The sequence below is a fragment of the Panicum virgatum genome, chromosome 5N (assembly GCF_016808335.1).
Source record: "Panicum virgatum strain AP13 chromosome 5N, P.virgatum_v5, whole genome shotgun sequence".
Classification (NCBI taxonomy): Eukaryota; Viridiplantae; Streptophyta; class Magnoliopsida; order Poales; family Poaceae; genus Panicum; species Panicum virgatum.
This window is the reverse complement of record NC_053149.1, coordinates 51,666,494-51,682,478: the sequence shown is the minus strand read 5'-3', so window position 1 is coordinate 51,682,478 and position 15,985 is coordinate 51,666,494. Positions and strand designations below refer to the sequence as shown.

The following is a 15,985-nucleotide window of genomic DNA, read 5'->3' as shown; positions in this document are numbered from 1 at the left end:
TATAAAATCTTTAATTCATTTAAATGAATGTTTCTATCTACTTCGATTAGCATAAAATAAAATGAAGTGTCCAATTGAATTTCCTCACTAGGGACAATTGTTTATTAGAGCATGTATGACATGTATATACGAAATAAAATATGACCAATGAAACCTTTTATGAGGGTACCATGCAAACATTAGGAACTGTGTTGTGTGTGTGTTTTAGAATGGATTTTTTGATATGCATAGGCTGAAATGAATGCTAGATAATGTGCACGTCATTCGGTCATGCGCTTGGTGTGCCCGGTGGGATACTAGTAGATGATATAAGCTGCGTGTGAGCATCATCCCCCTTTCCTCCACGTCACTAGCTAAGCGACAATAATATTACATCTTGTACAAAATCCTCCGTGCTTTTATCACAAATGTCTCCTCTGTCGCATAATCATCATATAAGAGATGACATGCTTAGCTAGATAAAAAAAGAACAAAAGTAGGGAAGTGTCGGTGCTACGCACAAGGTGTATGGAGGTGGGAGGTCACGAGAGGAAGAAAGCATAAACTTTACTCAAGCAAAAAAGTGCTAACCATTTGAATAGTGTGTGCACATATATCGTGCACACAAATGCTCTAAATAAATATCTAAACCGCCTGCTTTGTGATTTAGTTATGCAAGCTCTAGAGACCAACTTTACATGCAAGGATAATATGTTGGATATAGAAGTTAATGGTTAAATTTGGCTAGGAAGCCTTACGAAACAAGTAAAATGAGTCACTTGATGAGTTTAGATTACACACAAAAACATATTTCAATAAATATGTTCCTATTCAAATAAATGCCACCTCGTCAGTATAACCTGCAATACGTTAACATCTTTGCAATACACAAAATCACCATGTCGTTCCACTTTCAAAATGTAAAATCACCACAACTGGACCCATAACAAAAAATCCTGGCTCTGACGGGGACCCATATGAAAATTCGCCCAAGGTACTATGCTAAAAAAACAAAATACTAAATAATAAATGAAAACAAAAAGGAACCAAATTAGCGAGAAGAATAGGGACGAAAATATAGGCAGTAGCGTCTGCGCGCGTGGGGACCAGGTTAACCGAACCGTCGGTAACCGGTCCGGTTTGACCGGTTACCGGTCAAACTGGTCTGGTCCGGTACCGGTTTGGTCTGGTATGAAACCGGTCCAAATTCAAAATTTAAATTTGAATTAAAAAAATGAAAAATTCTCAAAAAATTTCTAAAAATACTTTAAGGTGCGACGAATCTAATGGTGTCAAATTCTCTCAAAAATTCGTTTGTTTAACATATTTTTCGGGCATTTAAAATTAAAACAAAAAAAAGGAAAAAAATGAGACGGCCCATTAAGGCCCACTTGGTAAATCGGTCAAACCGGTCGGTATACCGGTTACACATGCGACTTTAAATTTGGATTTGAATTCAAACCGATCAAACCGGCCGGTAAACCGGTCAAACCGACCGGTAAACCGGTCTAACCGGTCGGTATACCGGTACGAACCGGTTGAACTGAGTTTTTTGAATTTAAATTTAAATTTAATCGGTTTCTACCAGTAATCGGTGCAACCAGTCCGGTAAACCGAAACCGGAGCCCGGCGGTTAGCGGAGACCCGTCGGTCGGTTAGATGAACCCTGGTGGGGACACGACGCGAGACGAGGAGATCGGGGCTGGTAAGGTTGGCAGGGCAGGGCAGGCGCGGCGAGGGCGAGCTCACCACCACCCTCCCTCTATAAATGCAGGGGCGCCGAATGCTCCCCAACGCCCCTATACTAACCCGGTGGAGAGGTCAAGGGAGGCGAGCGACGTTCGGGAGGAAGGGGAAGGGCACCCCGCGATAGAGGCGGCGCCCCACTCCCACCAACTCACATCGCCGATCCCTTCCCCGCCGCGCCGCCGCCGGGGAGACGCGAGGGGCGAGCCGCAGAAATCTAAGGCACCAATCCTCGGGCGTGAGCGCGAAGCTAGCGGCGGACAAGAGATCGGGGGCAAGCGCTCCCCAGCCCGCACCTTCCGGTTCCGGCCCCCAGGTGGGGGGAGGGAGGCTAGACGAGAGAGAGAGAGAGAGAGGTACCCGCTTCCTCCGCCCTGCTTGCCAGGACCCGCGAGACGCTAAAAAAACCAACGGGATTTAGCAACTTGGTGCTTTGGTTCGGTTGTTGCGTGCGTGCGTGGTTGTTGACATGCGCGGCCGTTTCATCGTTTTTATTATTCGATTAATTGCTGTTTGATTCTGCGTCCGTGCGTGCGGGCGCTTGTTCGTGAATCCGCCGTGTCGCGGCGGCGGCGGCGGCGGCGGAGGAATCTACGCCGCCGTGCAGGGGGTTGGTAGATCTGTTCATCCCCGCGTGTGTTTCCGCCGCTGAGGCGTCTGTTCCGGAATTTTTTTTGGGCGTGCTCTGTTCCGTTGCAGAGTGGGACGCACGGGCCTTTCTGGATGCTTTTGGTGTTGACATGTGGGCGTAGGGAAGGAGACAGCTAGTGCTTTCTGCTTGTTTTTCCTGAGTTTTTTTAATCTGTTTTTTCCAGGATTTCTGGCTCCTATTTTCCCCCGCATGGCGTAGTGAATCGGTTAATCGCTAAGTGGACACCATCTGATGTTCGTCGTTGTTTGATTGTTGCATGGCAGGTAACAGAGCGAGGCGTGCGGTTCAACCATGTCGACGGCGCAAGGGACAGCGTTGAAGTCGGCGCCAATGGGGGGCGCAGGTCGTCGGGCCCGTCGCGGCCGGCCCGTGGCGGCGCCAAACCGTTCCGGTTGGCAAGCCTACGGTGGCGTGTCTCTCGAGGGCGGCGGGTTCCTCGGCGGCGTGCAGCGCACCGAGGAGCGCGTAGCGCCGCGGGCGCACCGCGCGGCGGCACGCGACGCCGAGGTCGTCAGGCCGCTCTCGAAGCTCCCGGACAGCAGCATTGGTCTCTACGACCCCTCGTTCGAGCGTGACGCGTGCGGCGTTGGGTTTGTCGCTGAGCTCTCTGGCGATTACAAACGCGAGACTGTGAGTTTCATCGTCTAATAAGTACGTATTCTGCAGTAAACTATTCACGTATGGGACGTCAATTTTGTTTCCCTTTTTATCCCAGGTCAATGATGCTATTGAGATGCTTGAGAGAATGGCGCACCGGGGTGCCTGCGGTTGTGAGAAGAACACTGGAGATGGTGCAGGCATCATGGTTGCTCTGCCACATGACTTCTTCAAAGAGGTGAGATTCTTTTTAACAAAAAAAAGGAAGAATAAAATAATGAAAATAAAGTACCTTTGACATAGTTATTCAAGGTTTTTCCTTGATGTTCATATAGGCCACAAAGGATGCTGGATTTGAGCTACCACCACCAGGCGAGTATGGTGTTGGAATGTTCTTCATGCCAACCGATGAAAAGCGTCGCGAGAAGGGCAAAGCTGAGTTTAAGAAGGTTGGTGTGAAACAATCAGCAAATTACTAGATTTATATTTACACTTCACTGGCAATGATTTTCCCATGCAGGTTGCTGAATCACTGGGACATGTTATACTCGGGTGGCGGCCTGTTCCGACTGACAACTCAGACTTGGGTGAATCTGCACTTGAGACCGAGCCAGCCATTGAGCAGGTTTTCATTACCAAGAGTTCCAGATCAGAGGCTGAGTTTGAGCAACAGGTCATCCATGAGTTTACAATTTGAAGTTATGTCACACACGTGATGGATTGGACTTAACAGTTTTCCATGAACTGTTGCAGCTATATATTCTCCGGAGACTCTCCATCAGGTCTATCCGAGCTGCTCTGGATATACGGCGTGGAGGGGAGAGGGATTTCTACATGTGCTCTCTATCTTCTAGGTGCTTCCCTCTCCTCACTTTAAAAGTTTTTGTTTGTGCTTTTATTTCGTTATGTTTCAGAGCTGAAAAGGATCAGGGAGTCTCAACTAAGCCTGGTTTTAAGGGAATTTTGACAAGACTTCATATTGTAATGGGGATATAAAGATGCCTTCAAGTGCTCTGATTTTTGCGTCAACAGTAGCCTAATGACATTTGGTTATGTTAGTTTGAGTAATCCTTATTGTCTTTCTTGTGGATTTTCCAGGACTATTGTGTACAAGGGCCAGCTTAAGCCGTGCCAACTTAAGGGGTACTACTATGCAGACCTAGGTCATGAAAACTTCACGAGTTATATGGCTCTGGTAAATACAAAACCTTGATACTATTACACAAAAATGTCATGATCATAGTCGGCGGATGGGAACCAATAATAGCAAGGCCATTGTAAGATGAAGACACGCTCCTGTGCAGGCATCAAACTTTTGAATTGTCTTACCGTCACTGCTCTACTCATATGATATTTTAGTCCTGGCTGTTGATGCCTTAAAGTGAAGTATTAGAATCTCTATTAGTTGATACCCGATAACCATGTTGCAGAGTCCAGCTGCAGTTCTGCTATGCCGACTGCTATGCCCGACTCTTCAGGATGTGACCTCCGATTAGGTGGTGGGAAGAAAATGTGTTTGGTTTGAGGTAGCTTAGGGCTCCCAACTGTTTTGCATGAAATTCTGTGCAACTGACGCTTTCTTTTTGGTACTGTTAGTGCTTCATTCTGATGTTTTATTCAGCTTAAAGCTGCAAAAATCTGGCTATAATATGATTCCTAAAAGCGATACATTCAAACAGGTTCACTCAAGATTCTCCACGAACACCTTTCCCAGCTGGGACCGTGCGCAGCCAATGCGTGTTTTAGGCCATAATGGAGAAATCAATACCCTTAAAGGAAACAAGAATTGGTAACCTTGCTAAACCTTTTTCCTCTGCTGGTAACATTTTTGGTGTGGTGCGAACATGATCATCTCTATGTTCTTATGTTGTTTGGATTTATTGTTCTCTGGATTTATGACAGGATGACAGCACGTGAGGGTCTCATAGAGGCTGAGAAGCTTGGCTTATCAAAGGAGCAGCTGTCGATACTTCTACCAATTGTGGATGCTACCTCTTCAGACTCAGGTAGGAGCTCAATGTCTGAGGTTGGCAAATGAAAACCAAATATCTTTTGGAAACTTATTGATTGGAATATGTGAACTGCAGGTGCATTTGATAATGTTCTTGAGCTTCTTGTCCGCGGTGGGCGAAGCATGCCAGAAGCTGTGATGATGATGATCCCCGAGGCATGGCAGAATGATGCAAATATGGAACCTGAAAAGAAAGCTCTATATGAATTTCTGTCAGCACTTATGGAGCCTTGGGATGGACCTGCTCTAATATCTTGTAAATATATCTGACCCACTTTCCTTGTCCGATCTTACTTCTGATGATTACTTGAACTAACTTAGTTTCACCTGTAGTTACTGATGGCCGCTACCTTGGAGCTACCCTGGACCGCAATGGTTTGAGGCCTGGTCGATTTTATGTGACCCACAGTGGACGTGTGATCATGGGTAGTGAAGTTGGTGTTGTTGATGTTCCTCCTGAAGATGTGTTGAGAAAGGGCAGGCTAAACCCTGGAATGATGCTATTGGTTGATTTTGAGAATCACACCGTTGTGGATGATGAAGCTCTGAAATCACAATACTCTAAAGCTCACCCATATGGTGAATGGCTCAAGAGACAAAAGCTATACCTTAAAGACATTGTAGAATCTGTGCCAGAAGCGGATAGAGTTCCTCCAAGCATTTGTAGCTCTTCTCCAGTAAGTCGTTTACCATGCTTCAACATTTATAGATCTAATTGGGCTATAACTTTAACTAGTTTGCTGATAGCAACTTGGGCAAAAATAAGTAATATTGTACTTATTTCATTTACAATATGGTGCAGCAGAAGAATATGACCAAGGAGCATGTTGGTGTCGATGGAATTATGACCCCATTGAAGGCCTTTGGGTAAGCAAGTCTTTCATTAATCATCACTGTTCAGTTTTTTCTGGATGCTGGACAGTTATTCATCTGGTCAACTCCAGGTACACGGTAGAAGCCCTGGAAATGTTGTTGCTGCCAATGGCTAAGGATGGAATGGAAGCTCTTGGCTCCATGGGAAACGATACACCACTTGCAGTGATGTCAAACAGGGAGAAGCTGACTTTTGAGTACTTCAAGCAGATGTTTGCACAAGTTACGAACCCACCAATTGACCCTATTAGAGAGAAAATCGTAACATCTATGGAGTGTATGATTGGTCCAGAAGGTAACTTGCTGGAAACAACCGAAAAACAATGCAACCGCCTTGCCCTTAAAGGTCCTTTGGTTTCTATTGATGAAATGGAGGCTATTAAAAAGATGAATTACTGTGGTTGGCGAAGCAAGGTGCTTGACATAACTTATCCAAAGAAGGCTGGAAGGAAGGGCCTTGAAGAAACTTTGGACAGAATTTGCGCTGAAGCTCGTGAAGCCATACGCCAAGGCTACACTATTTTGGTTCTCTCAGATAGAGGTTAGAATTATTATTTACAATAGTTTATTTTTGTTCTATATGAGTATGATTATGCTAATGACCCAACGATCAATTACATCTCTTCCACAGATGAATTAAATGCACTCAAAAAAATTGTTATAGCCTGCAAAATCTTGAAATATAAAGTATAATTGCCTTACAACTTGAGTATCATTGGTTTATCTGTTGCTCTTTTCATTTGCACAATGTGGCAAAGTGTTCCCTTATTTGGCTTGGAAACAGCTCCTTTGCAATTCAATTCCTATGACAGCCCATCAAGGTTTCAAGCCTTTGTGATCTGACTTTTATTGTTTTCCTTAAATTTATGCAGGATTTTCCTCAGACCGTGTTGCTGCCAGTTGTCTCTTAGCAGTTGGAGCAGTACATCAGCACCTTGTTGCAAATCTTGAGAGAACACGTATAGGATTGCTGGTTGAGTCAGCTGAACCTCGTGAAGTGCACCATTTCTGCGCCCTGGTTGGATTTGGTGCTGATGGTATATGCCCGTATTTGGCTATTGAAGCAATTTGGTGCTTGCAGAATGATGGGAAGATTCCTCCTAATGGAGATAGGCAACCCTACTCAAAGGAAGAGCTGGTGAAGAAGTACTTCTATGCTTCTAACTATGGAATGATGAAAGTTCTTGCAAAGATGGGAATATCCACCCTTGCATCCTACAAAGGTGCTCAGATTTTTGAAGCCCTTGGTCTTTCTTCCGAAGTTATTGACAAGTGTTTTGAAGGTACACCTAGCAGAATTGAGGGTGCAACATTTGAAATGCTTGCACGAGATGCTCTCCGTCTTCATGAGTTAGCTTTCCCATCAAGAACACCTCCACCTGGCAGTGCAGACGCAAAGGCCCTTCCCAACCCAGGGGACTACCACTGGAGGAAAAATGGTGAAGTCCACCTTAACGACCCACTTGCAATTGGTAAATTACAAGAAGCAGCTAGAGTCAACAGCCGGGCAGCATACAAAGAATATTCAAAGCGAATTCAGGAGCTCAACAAGACCTGCAATCTACGTGGCATGCTGAAATTTAAAGATATCACTGACAAGATATCTTTGGATGAGGTTGAACCTGCAAGTGAAATAGTGAAACGTTTTTGTACTGGAGCAATGAGTTATGGATCTATTTCATTGGAAGCACATACTGCCCTTGCTATAGCAATGAACAAACTTGGAGGGAAATCAAATACAGGTATGTTCTCATCCATATGTGGCATCCTCTGTTTCTACTTTGACAAATTTATTGTATTTCTTTTTGGCACATTAGCTCCAAGAAGAACCTCACCAAGCAAACTTAGGAAGTATGGACTATCTTCTAATTTTTGTTAGAGTGATGGGCTGCTGTTTTTTTTCCTGAAACTCGAGCTCATGCTATCTACTCCTTCCATCCCATAGAGAGTGTTCGTTTAGCATTCAAATTTTGTCCCACAAAAAATGTTCGTTTAGATTGTAACGAGGTTCATCTAACTAAAGCAATGTCAAGTACTTAAGTAGATGTTATTTTCTGTTTCCAATACATTTGCATTTATTAAGAATCTAGGGAACCAAATAAACAACGCGGTTTTCAATCACCACCGCTATAGTTAATTAGGGGTAACAAGATCATTTCTCACTACTAGTAATGTGTCTGAAGTTTTCTAAACGAACACTTATTTTCTACGCTACCCCGATACGCCGGTGCATGGGCGTATCCCGTATCGGATATGATACGCCATCGATACGTCACCGATACGTATCGGGGGAGTATCGGAAAAAAAATAAATAAGAAAAAAATCAGATACGTTAGAGCATCTCCAAGAGTTTGTCATATTTTACTTGTCATATCTTGTGTTTTGCCAACTTATAAAAAGATATGCCAAGTAAAAAAAAGAGTTTATCTCCAACAGTTTGGCATAATTCACTTGCCAAATCCAGATCTAACTTACATCAGGAACCCTGAGAGAAAAACAAAATTATATTTATGCCCTTCCACCTCTTAAAAACTTAAATCAAGAACCCTTCTCTGTTATTTATTTCTTTTTTCACCCTTCCACCTGACTAGAAACCACGATGACAACCACGCGCCGCGCGCGTATATTTACGCGCTGGAGGCTGGTTTTTCCCAAGTTGCCAAAAATTGCCAAGTTTTTTGCCAAAATGTTGGAGGAATATTTTTAACGTTTTTGCCCAAAAAATCAAACATGCCAACTCGATTTGCCGCTCTTGTATCTGACTTCCGATACGACCCATCGTCCCCAGACCCAGCCGCGCCTTGCTGCTGCCTGCCTGCCCGCGCCGGTGAGCCTCGTCGCCGTCCGCCGTCTGCCCGGCCGCGCCGCGCCGCTGCCTGCACGCCCGTGCAGCCGCGGCTCGCCGCCGCACCTCGCTGTCGTCCGTGCCGCCGTGCCTCGCCATCCGTCCGCCCAGCCGCGCCTCGCTGCTGCCCGCTCGGGCGAGCAGGTGAGCCTTGCTGCCGTCCGCCCGGCCGCGCAGCCGCGCCGCGCCGCCATCTGCCCGGCCGCGCCACTGCCTGCGCGGCTGCGCCGCCGCGGCTCGCCGCCGTCCGCCCGCCCGTGCAGTAGCCGCTCGAGGGGAGAGGAACCGGTGAAGGGCTCGCCGTCCGTCCGCCGGCACAGTAGCTCGGCGCCCCTGCTCGCCGCTCACTCTCCATCCGCGCTTGCCTGTGCTTGCTCCTCCGTGGTCCGGCCTGCCATGTGCCGCCGGATAGAGAGGACTCTGAGGAGGCAAGGGATAAGGTTACGGAGAGAAAGGAAAGGAAGGGGAATAGATAAGCTCAAAGTTACTATTACAAGGGTGTATAGGCCATTTGTGACTCGCAGTCTCGTGTGAGCCGTGGAGGCTATTTTATGAGAGTTTAATTAGGATCCTAGACCGATTGTTGCATTATATACGTGGTTTATAGAAGACTAATTTGGAAGAGTGTTATGCTGGATTGTTGGATGCTTGTCTAATTTTAATTAATATACAAAATTATTTATTTTTTAAATATTCTAAAACGTATCCGCGTTTATTTCTTTCGGGTTTCATCTCTAGCCTACCCCAACTTGCTTGGGAAAAAAGGCTATGTTGTTGTTGTTGTTGTTGTTGTTGTATCCGCGTATCTATTTTTTTGAGAAAATGACGTATCCCCGTATCCGTGCTGCATAGCTTATTTTGGGACGGAGGGAGTAGGGCCTGTCTTCTGCACTCAACATATTAGACACGATCATGTATAACTGAAGTTGCTGCTACCAAATGAAACTAGATCTTTTTTGCATGTCTACTCTTCTAGATAAACTCATCCCATGCGTTCTGGTAACTTTTTCATCTTCCTGTTTCTGTTGAATATTAGCTTCTCAAACCATATTATCCCGATTTTCTTGTTATTTAAAATGGTACATGCCTGCAAGCTGATAAGGACACCTGCTATAAGTTTCTGGGTTTCAATTAGAAGAACTTGATCATTTCCTCCTAACAGCTTGCGTGGGCTACCTTTTCAATTAGAACCCCTTCAATTTTTTGTGTAAACTTGAACTTGTATTCTTAGACACATTTCTTGATCTTAATATTAATATTAAATCCTTCATCCCAAGTCTAAAACCTATCTTACCAAATGCACTTATGCTAATATATCTATGCAGGTGAGGGAGGGGAACAGCCATCTCGTATGGAGCCACTACCTGATGGTTCAATGAACCCAAAACGAAGTGCAATCAAGCAAGTTGCTAGTGGACGGTTTGGAGTTTCCAGCTATTACCTGACTAATGCAGATGAGCTGCAGATAAAAATGGCTCAGGTACTTTGACAGCATTATGTACTATGCGGCCATTAAAATCTTTACATTCTTTTGAAAGAATATGCCTTACATATCATGTTGAATTCTCTTTACTTACATATTTGAATTGTACAGGGTGCCAAGCCTGGTGAAGGTGGCGAGCTTCCAGGTCACAAGGTTATTGGTGACATTGCTGTCACAAGACATTCTACAGCTGGTGTAGGCCTCATTAGCCCCCCACCCCATCATGATATATATTCAATTGAGGATCTTGCACAGCTTATACATGATCTTAAGGTATAAATCATCAATATAGCAATACTGCTTTCTATACCCAAGCAATCAACGCTTGACTGCTTGTTTCTGTGCTGGGTTTAATTCTTTCTACATGCTCCTTGTCTTATTAACCTGTGAAATTCTTTTATTAATCGTAATTTTCATGTATACTTGCTTACGAGGGCCAATCTTGCTACTTCTTATTGGTGGACTTCTACTGTTGTTTGTGTATCTCTAACTTGCAAATGTTGTTCAGTGATATTGATATTCTTGTTTTTGTGCAGAATTCAAACCCTGGAGCCCGTATCAGTGTCAAACTAGTCTCGGAGGCTGGAGTTGGAGTTGTTGCTAGTGGTGTTGTAAAAGGGCACGCCGATCATGTTCTTATTTCTGGACATGATGGAGGCACGGGAGCTTCAAGATGGACAGGTATCAAGAATGCTGGACTTCCATGGGAACTTGGATTGGCTGAGACACATCAAACTCTGGTAGCAAATGGGCTTCGCGGTCGCGCTGTTCTGCAAACAGATGGACAGTTAAAGACTGGTAGAGATGTTGCTGTTGCTTGCTTGCTTGGTGCAGAGGAATTTGGTTTCAGCACTGCCCCACTGATCACACTTGGCTGTATTATGATGCGAAAATGCCACATGAACACTTGTCCTGTTGGTATAGCTACTCAAGACCCAGTGCTTCGAGCTAAGTTTGCTGGAGAACCAGAGCATGTCATTAACTTTTTCTTCATGCTTGCCGAGGAGCTAAGAGAAATCATGGCGAACCTTGGGTTCCGCAACATCACTGAAATGGTTGGACGTGCTGATATGCTTGAGGTTGATCCAGAAGTGGTGAAGAGCAATGAGAAACATGAGAACATTGATCTCTCACTGATCTTGAAGTCAGCTGCAGAGATTCGTCCAGGTGCTGCTCAGTACTGTGTTGAGAAGCAAGATCATGGCCTTGACATGGCATTGGATAACAAACTAATAGATTTGTCAAGAACTGCTATTGAAAAGCAAGTTCGTGTTTTCATTGAGACTCCAATCCAGAACACGAATCGAGCAGTTGGAACTATGCTCAGTCATGAAGTCACTAAACGTTATCACATGAATGGATTGCCTGCTGGTACAATTCATGTGAAGTTCACTGGAAGTGCTGGTCAAAGTTTTGGTGCTTTTCTCTGTCCTGGAATCACTCTTGAATTAGAAGGAGACAGCAATGATTATGTTGGTAAAGGATTGTCTGGTGGAAAAATTGTTGTGTACCCGCCAAGGAACAGTTCATTTAGCCCAGAGGACAATATTGTCATTGGTAATGTAGCTCTATATGGTGCTACCAAGGGAGATGCCTATTTCAATGGTATGGCAGCAGAAAGGTTTTGTGTTCGAAACTCAGGTGCTCAAGCAGTGGTTGAAGGAATTGGAGACCATGGATGCGAGTACATGACTGGAGGTACTGTGGTTATCCTTGGAAAAACAGGACGGAACTTTGCTGCTGGGATGAGTGGAGGCATTGCTTATGTTTATGATGTTGATGGGAAATTTAGTTCTCGTTGCAACAATGAGTTAGTTGATCTATATCCTGTTGAGGAAGAGGATGACATCATCACATTGAAAATGATGATTGAACAACATCGACGCAACACTGAGAGTGTTTTAGCCAGAGACATACTCTCTGACTTTAATAATCTTCTTCCAAAATTTGTAAAAGTATATCCAAGGGATTATAAGAGAGTTTTGGAAAACATAAAAGTGGAAAAGGCTGCTGCTAAGCCCGCAAAGGATCCTAAGATGACAAATGGTATTTCTGTGACAACCAAGGTGAGATATATTTTCAAGTGACAATTCTTTTTTATGTTTCAAAACACAAATTCCTTCCAAAGGTACTGTAAATACGCTGCTAAAAAATCCCATTTTGTTTAGGATTTCATAATTTATTAGAGAATTAACTCCAGTTACAAATTTTTGCACATCAGAAATAGCTAATAATGTAATTCCAATCCTCTGGAAGCTTTCATTGACTAATTATAATTTTATGAACTTTCATGTACAGAAAGTACAACCTGATCAGTCAGCTAGCCGACCAACACGCATTGCCAATGCCAAAAAGTATCGGGGTTTTATTTCATATGAGCGAGAGAGTATTTCTTACCGAGATCCAAAAGAGCGTGTTAAAGATTGGAAGGAAGTTGCGATTGAGTCAACACCGGGCCCACTATTAAACACGCAATCTGCTCGCTGTATGGATTGTGGCACTCCTTTCTGTCATCAGGTGAGATAGTGCTTTTGTTATTTTTTGTTTAAGAGGTCTTTCCATCGTGGTTACGGATTTACTTTATTCAGTTGCTGAAATGAACAAGCTGTCTCAAATAAGTTATTTTTTACACGTTACTTCTGTGTTTCAACTTGTTCCTTTCCTACTCTTATCCATTGCTATGATAAGAATTCATAACTCTTAGTAACTTTTTTATTTTCACAGGAAAGCTCAGGTGCTGGCTGTCCTCTTGGAAATAAGATCCCAGAGTTCAATGAATTAGTTCACCAGAATAGATGGCGTGAAGCATTGGATCGATTATTAGAGACAAACAATTTCCCAGAATTTACTGGACGGGTTTGCCCTGCTCCTTGTGAGGGGTCATGTGTTCTTGGGATCATTGAAAATCCAGTGTCTATCAAAAGCATAGAGTGTGCAATCATTGACAAAGGTTTTGAAGAGGGATGGATGGTACCGCGTCCTCCACTTCAAAGAACAGGGTATTATACTTTTAGGCTTTGATAACTTTGCATTGATTTTTCTCTATATTTTCAGTTACATTTAGTTGCATTACTAGGTCGTATCCGCGTTACAGTCATTGATAATGTAATGTTCCCATTGCAGAAAGAAGGTGGCCATCATTGGTAGTGGACCATCTGGTTTGGCTGCCGCAGATCAACTTAACAAAATGGGCCATTTTGTAACTGTGTTTGAGCGTGCAGACCGTATTGGAGGTTTAATGATGTATGGTGTGCCAAACATGAAGACAGACAAGATCGGCATTGTTCAACGCCGTGTTAATTTAATGGCTGAAGAGGGTATCACTTTTGTGGTGAATGCCAATGTTGGTAGTGATCCTTTATACTCAATTGAACGTCTACGTTCTGAGAATGATGCAGTTATTTTGGCTTGTGGAGCAACAAAACCAAGGTAACAAATTTAAGACACTCTAAAGTGTTACCCACATAATTGTTTGTAGGATACAGATGTCGTAACGTTCTTAACTGCAACAAAAATAGCATATATAAAAAATACTTCAAATACTTGTGATGTATTAAGAGCAGGTTCTTTGATTCTAACACCAAACTGTCCTTGCACAGGGATCTCACCATTCCTGGACGTGAGCTATCAGGAGTTCATTTTGCAATGGAATTTCTCCATGCAAATACCAAAAGTTTACTGGACAGCAACCTTGAGGATGGTAAATACATATCTGCCAAGGGGAAAAAAGTGGTCGTTATTGGTGGAGGTGATACAGGCACAGATTGCATTGGTACATCTATTAGGCATGGTTGCAGCAGTCTTGTAAATCTTGAACTTCTGTCTAAACCACCGAGCAAGAGAGCTGCCGATAACCCGTGGCCTCAGGTAAATATCTCTCAGTTATGTATTTATAGCATTTGTTAGAGTACTATTTATCATTATCTTTAGATTGCTGAATGCAGGAATTTTCCAGCTTTGCTTCTTATTTGCTCATTTCTCCTTTGCCTGTAGTGGCCAAGAATTTTCCGTGTTGACTATGGGCATCAAGAAGCTGCTACCAAATTTGGCAAGGATCCAAGAACTTATGAAGTCATGACAAGGCGTTTTATTGGCGATGAAAATGGCAAGCTGAAGGCCCTTGAGGTAGTGCGTGTGAAGTGGGAGAAAGTAGATGGAAGATTTCAACTCAAGGAGATTGAAGGATCAGAAGAAATCATTGAGGCTGATCTTGTCCTCCTAGCTATGGGTTTCCTGGGTCCTGAAGCGGTTAGTACCTCTCAAATCTCTCCTTCAAAAGAAACCTCTCAAATCTATTATAGTGCCTAAACTAGCGCTTATGAGAAATATCTGTGAATTAATAATAGTCTTGTCTTCCTGCAGACTATCGCTGACAAACTGGGTCTGGAGAAGGACAACAGATCAAACTTCAAAGCCCAGTTCGGAGACTTCGCCACCAGCGTTGATGGTGTTTTCGCAGCTGGGGACTGCAGACGAGGACAATCACTGGTGGTTTGGGCCATCACGGAGGGGCGGCAGGCTGCTGCAGCGGTGGATAAGTACTTGACAACGAACGATCAGAATGCTGCAGGCGGTATCACCCCTTCTGGCGCAGGTCTTGTTCAGCCGGTTGCTGCATAGACCGAAACATGTTTTGGGTTCTCGTTAGGATATCCTGTGATTGATCACATTAATTGGTGTTCTCTTAGTTGTATAAGAAACAGATAATGGTCGGGCTCATTAAGGAAGGAAAGAGAGCTCTTATATATTTTGATGGTAGATAAACAGTTGGAAGTTTTGGCGGCTATTGTTTTTTCTTCTCCTGTTATATTTTGCATGTCGGCATGTGGTTTTGTAGTCGGAATAATGTACAGTCCTTTTGAATTAATAGATGTAAATTTGCTGGGTAATATTCTGTATTATCTCTGCATGTGCAAGGGCAATCTGAGACACCACAGTTTGCGACTTTTAACTGAGTTCAACAACTTTCCAGGGTCTGATGGTCTTGCTGACATGAGGTCAGAGACTTGTACTCTTGTTCTTTTTTTTTTTTTGGAAACCTTGTACTCTTGTTCTTGCTAGAACACGCGTCGTTCCTGGTGCGTGGAAATAACCTGAACGTAAGAGCCATCGTCTGGTTCGTTTGGTGCTTGGATACTTGGGAGGTCTGTTAACCGTGTCTCCTACTCTCGTGCAGTTACATGGCCTTTTGCAACGCCCTCGTGATTGAGTTGACCCACTATGATTGACCACTGCAGTCACTTTGAAATAACCCCTTTAAAACTGTCAGGACGCAGGAGTGCTAGTGTGCTGGATGGAAATACAAAAAAACGACAGCAGGTTGCACCACTGAATTCTAGCGTGAACAAAGAATACAATAAGAAAGAGAACAGAAAAAAAATGACAGAGCCGAGTTATCTTCTACGTAGGACTAACACACATAGTAGGGTCTTGTTTGGCATTCTTCAAAACTAGCACGCACATTTCTCGAAAAAAGAATCTCACATGCATGAAGTACTAAATGAAGTCTATTTGTAAAACTTTTTTAGAGATGGGTGTAATTTTTAGCGACGAATCTAATAACGGTAATTAATCGACGATCGACTACAGTGATGATACAGTAACCATCATCTAATCGCGTGGCCAAATGCCTTATTAGATTCTTCAGGGTCACTAGCGCGGGGGTTATAGAGTTGGTTTTGTAAACTGACTTTGTTTGACACCATAATTAGCGATCAAAATGTCACTATTCATTAGCACGCCCAAATCCTAGCGCGAACCAAACAAGGCCCAGATCATCCTCACCTGGGGATCACAGGT

The 15,985-nt window shown here is 43.7% G+C and overlaps 1 protein-coding gene across 7 annotated transcripts; it reads left to right on the top strand.

Annotated features, from left to right (window-relative positions):
• Positions 1-1,772: 1,772 nt before the first annotated feature.
• On the top strand, positions 1,773-15,095 carry LOC120675270 (glutamate synthase 1 [NADH], chloroplastic-like). 7 transcript variants are annotated; one of them, XM_039956389.1, is made up of 23 exons: positions 1,773-2,077; positions 2,639-3,007; positions 3,093-3,212; positions 3,310-3,423; positions 3,495-3,647; positions 3,728-3,828; positions 4,073-4,169; positions 4,654-4,763; positions 4,877-4,980; positions 5,062-5,241; positions 5,319-5,662; positions 5,788-5,852; positions 5,930-6,399; positions 6,731-7,600; positions 10,029-10,183; positions 10,298-10,459; positions 10,723-12,252; positions 12,485-12,703; positions 12,911-13,185; positions 13,310-13,615; positions 13,786-14,053; positions 14,180-14,434; positions 14,549-15,095. In XM_039956389.1, the coding sequence occupies exons 2-23, from the start codon at positions 2,669-2,671 to the stop codon at positions 14,804-14,806; spliced, it is 6,495 nt and encodes a 2,164-aa protein (XP_039812323.1). In that variant the 5' UTR covers positions 1,773-2,077; positions 2,639-2,668; the 3' UTR covers positions 14,807-15,095. The 7 variants fall into 7 exon arrangements, with proteins under 7 accessions (XP_039812323.1, XP_039812324.1, XP_039812321.1 ...); XM_039956390.1 differs by having other exon boundaries at positions 1,773-2,081; positions 2,641-3,007; positions 5,791-5,852; XM_039956387.1 differs by having other exon boundaries at positions 1,773-2,081; positions 2,641-3,007.
• The last annotated feature ends 890 nt before the right edge of the window (positions 15,096-15,985 follow it).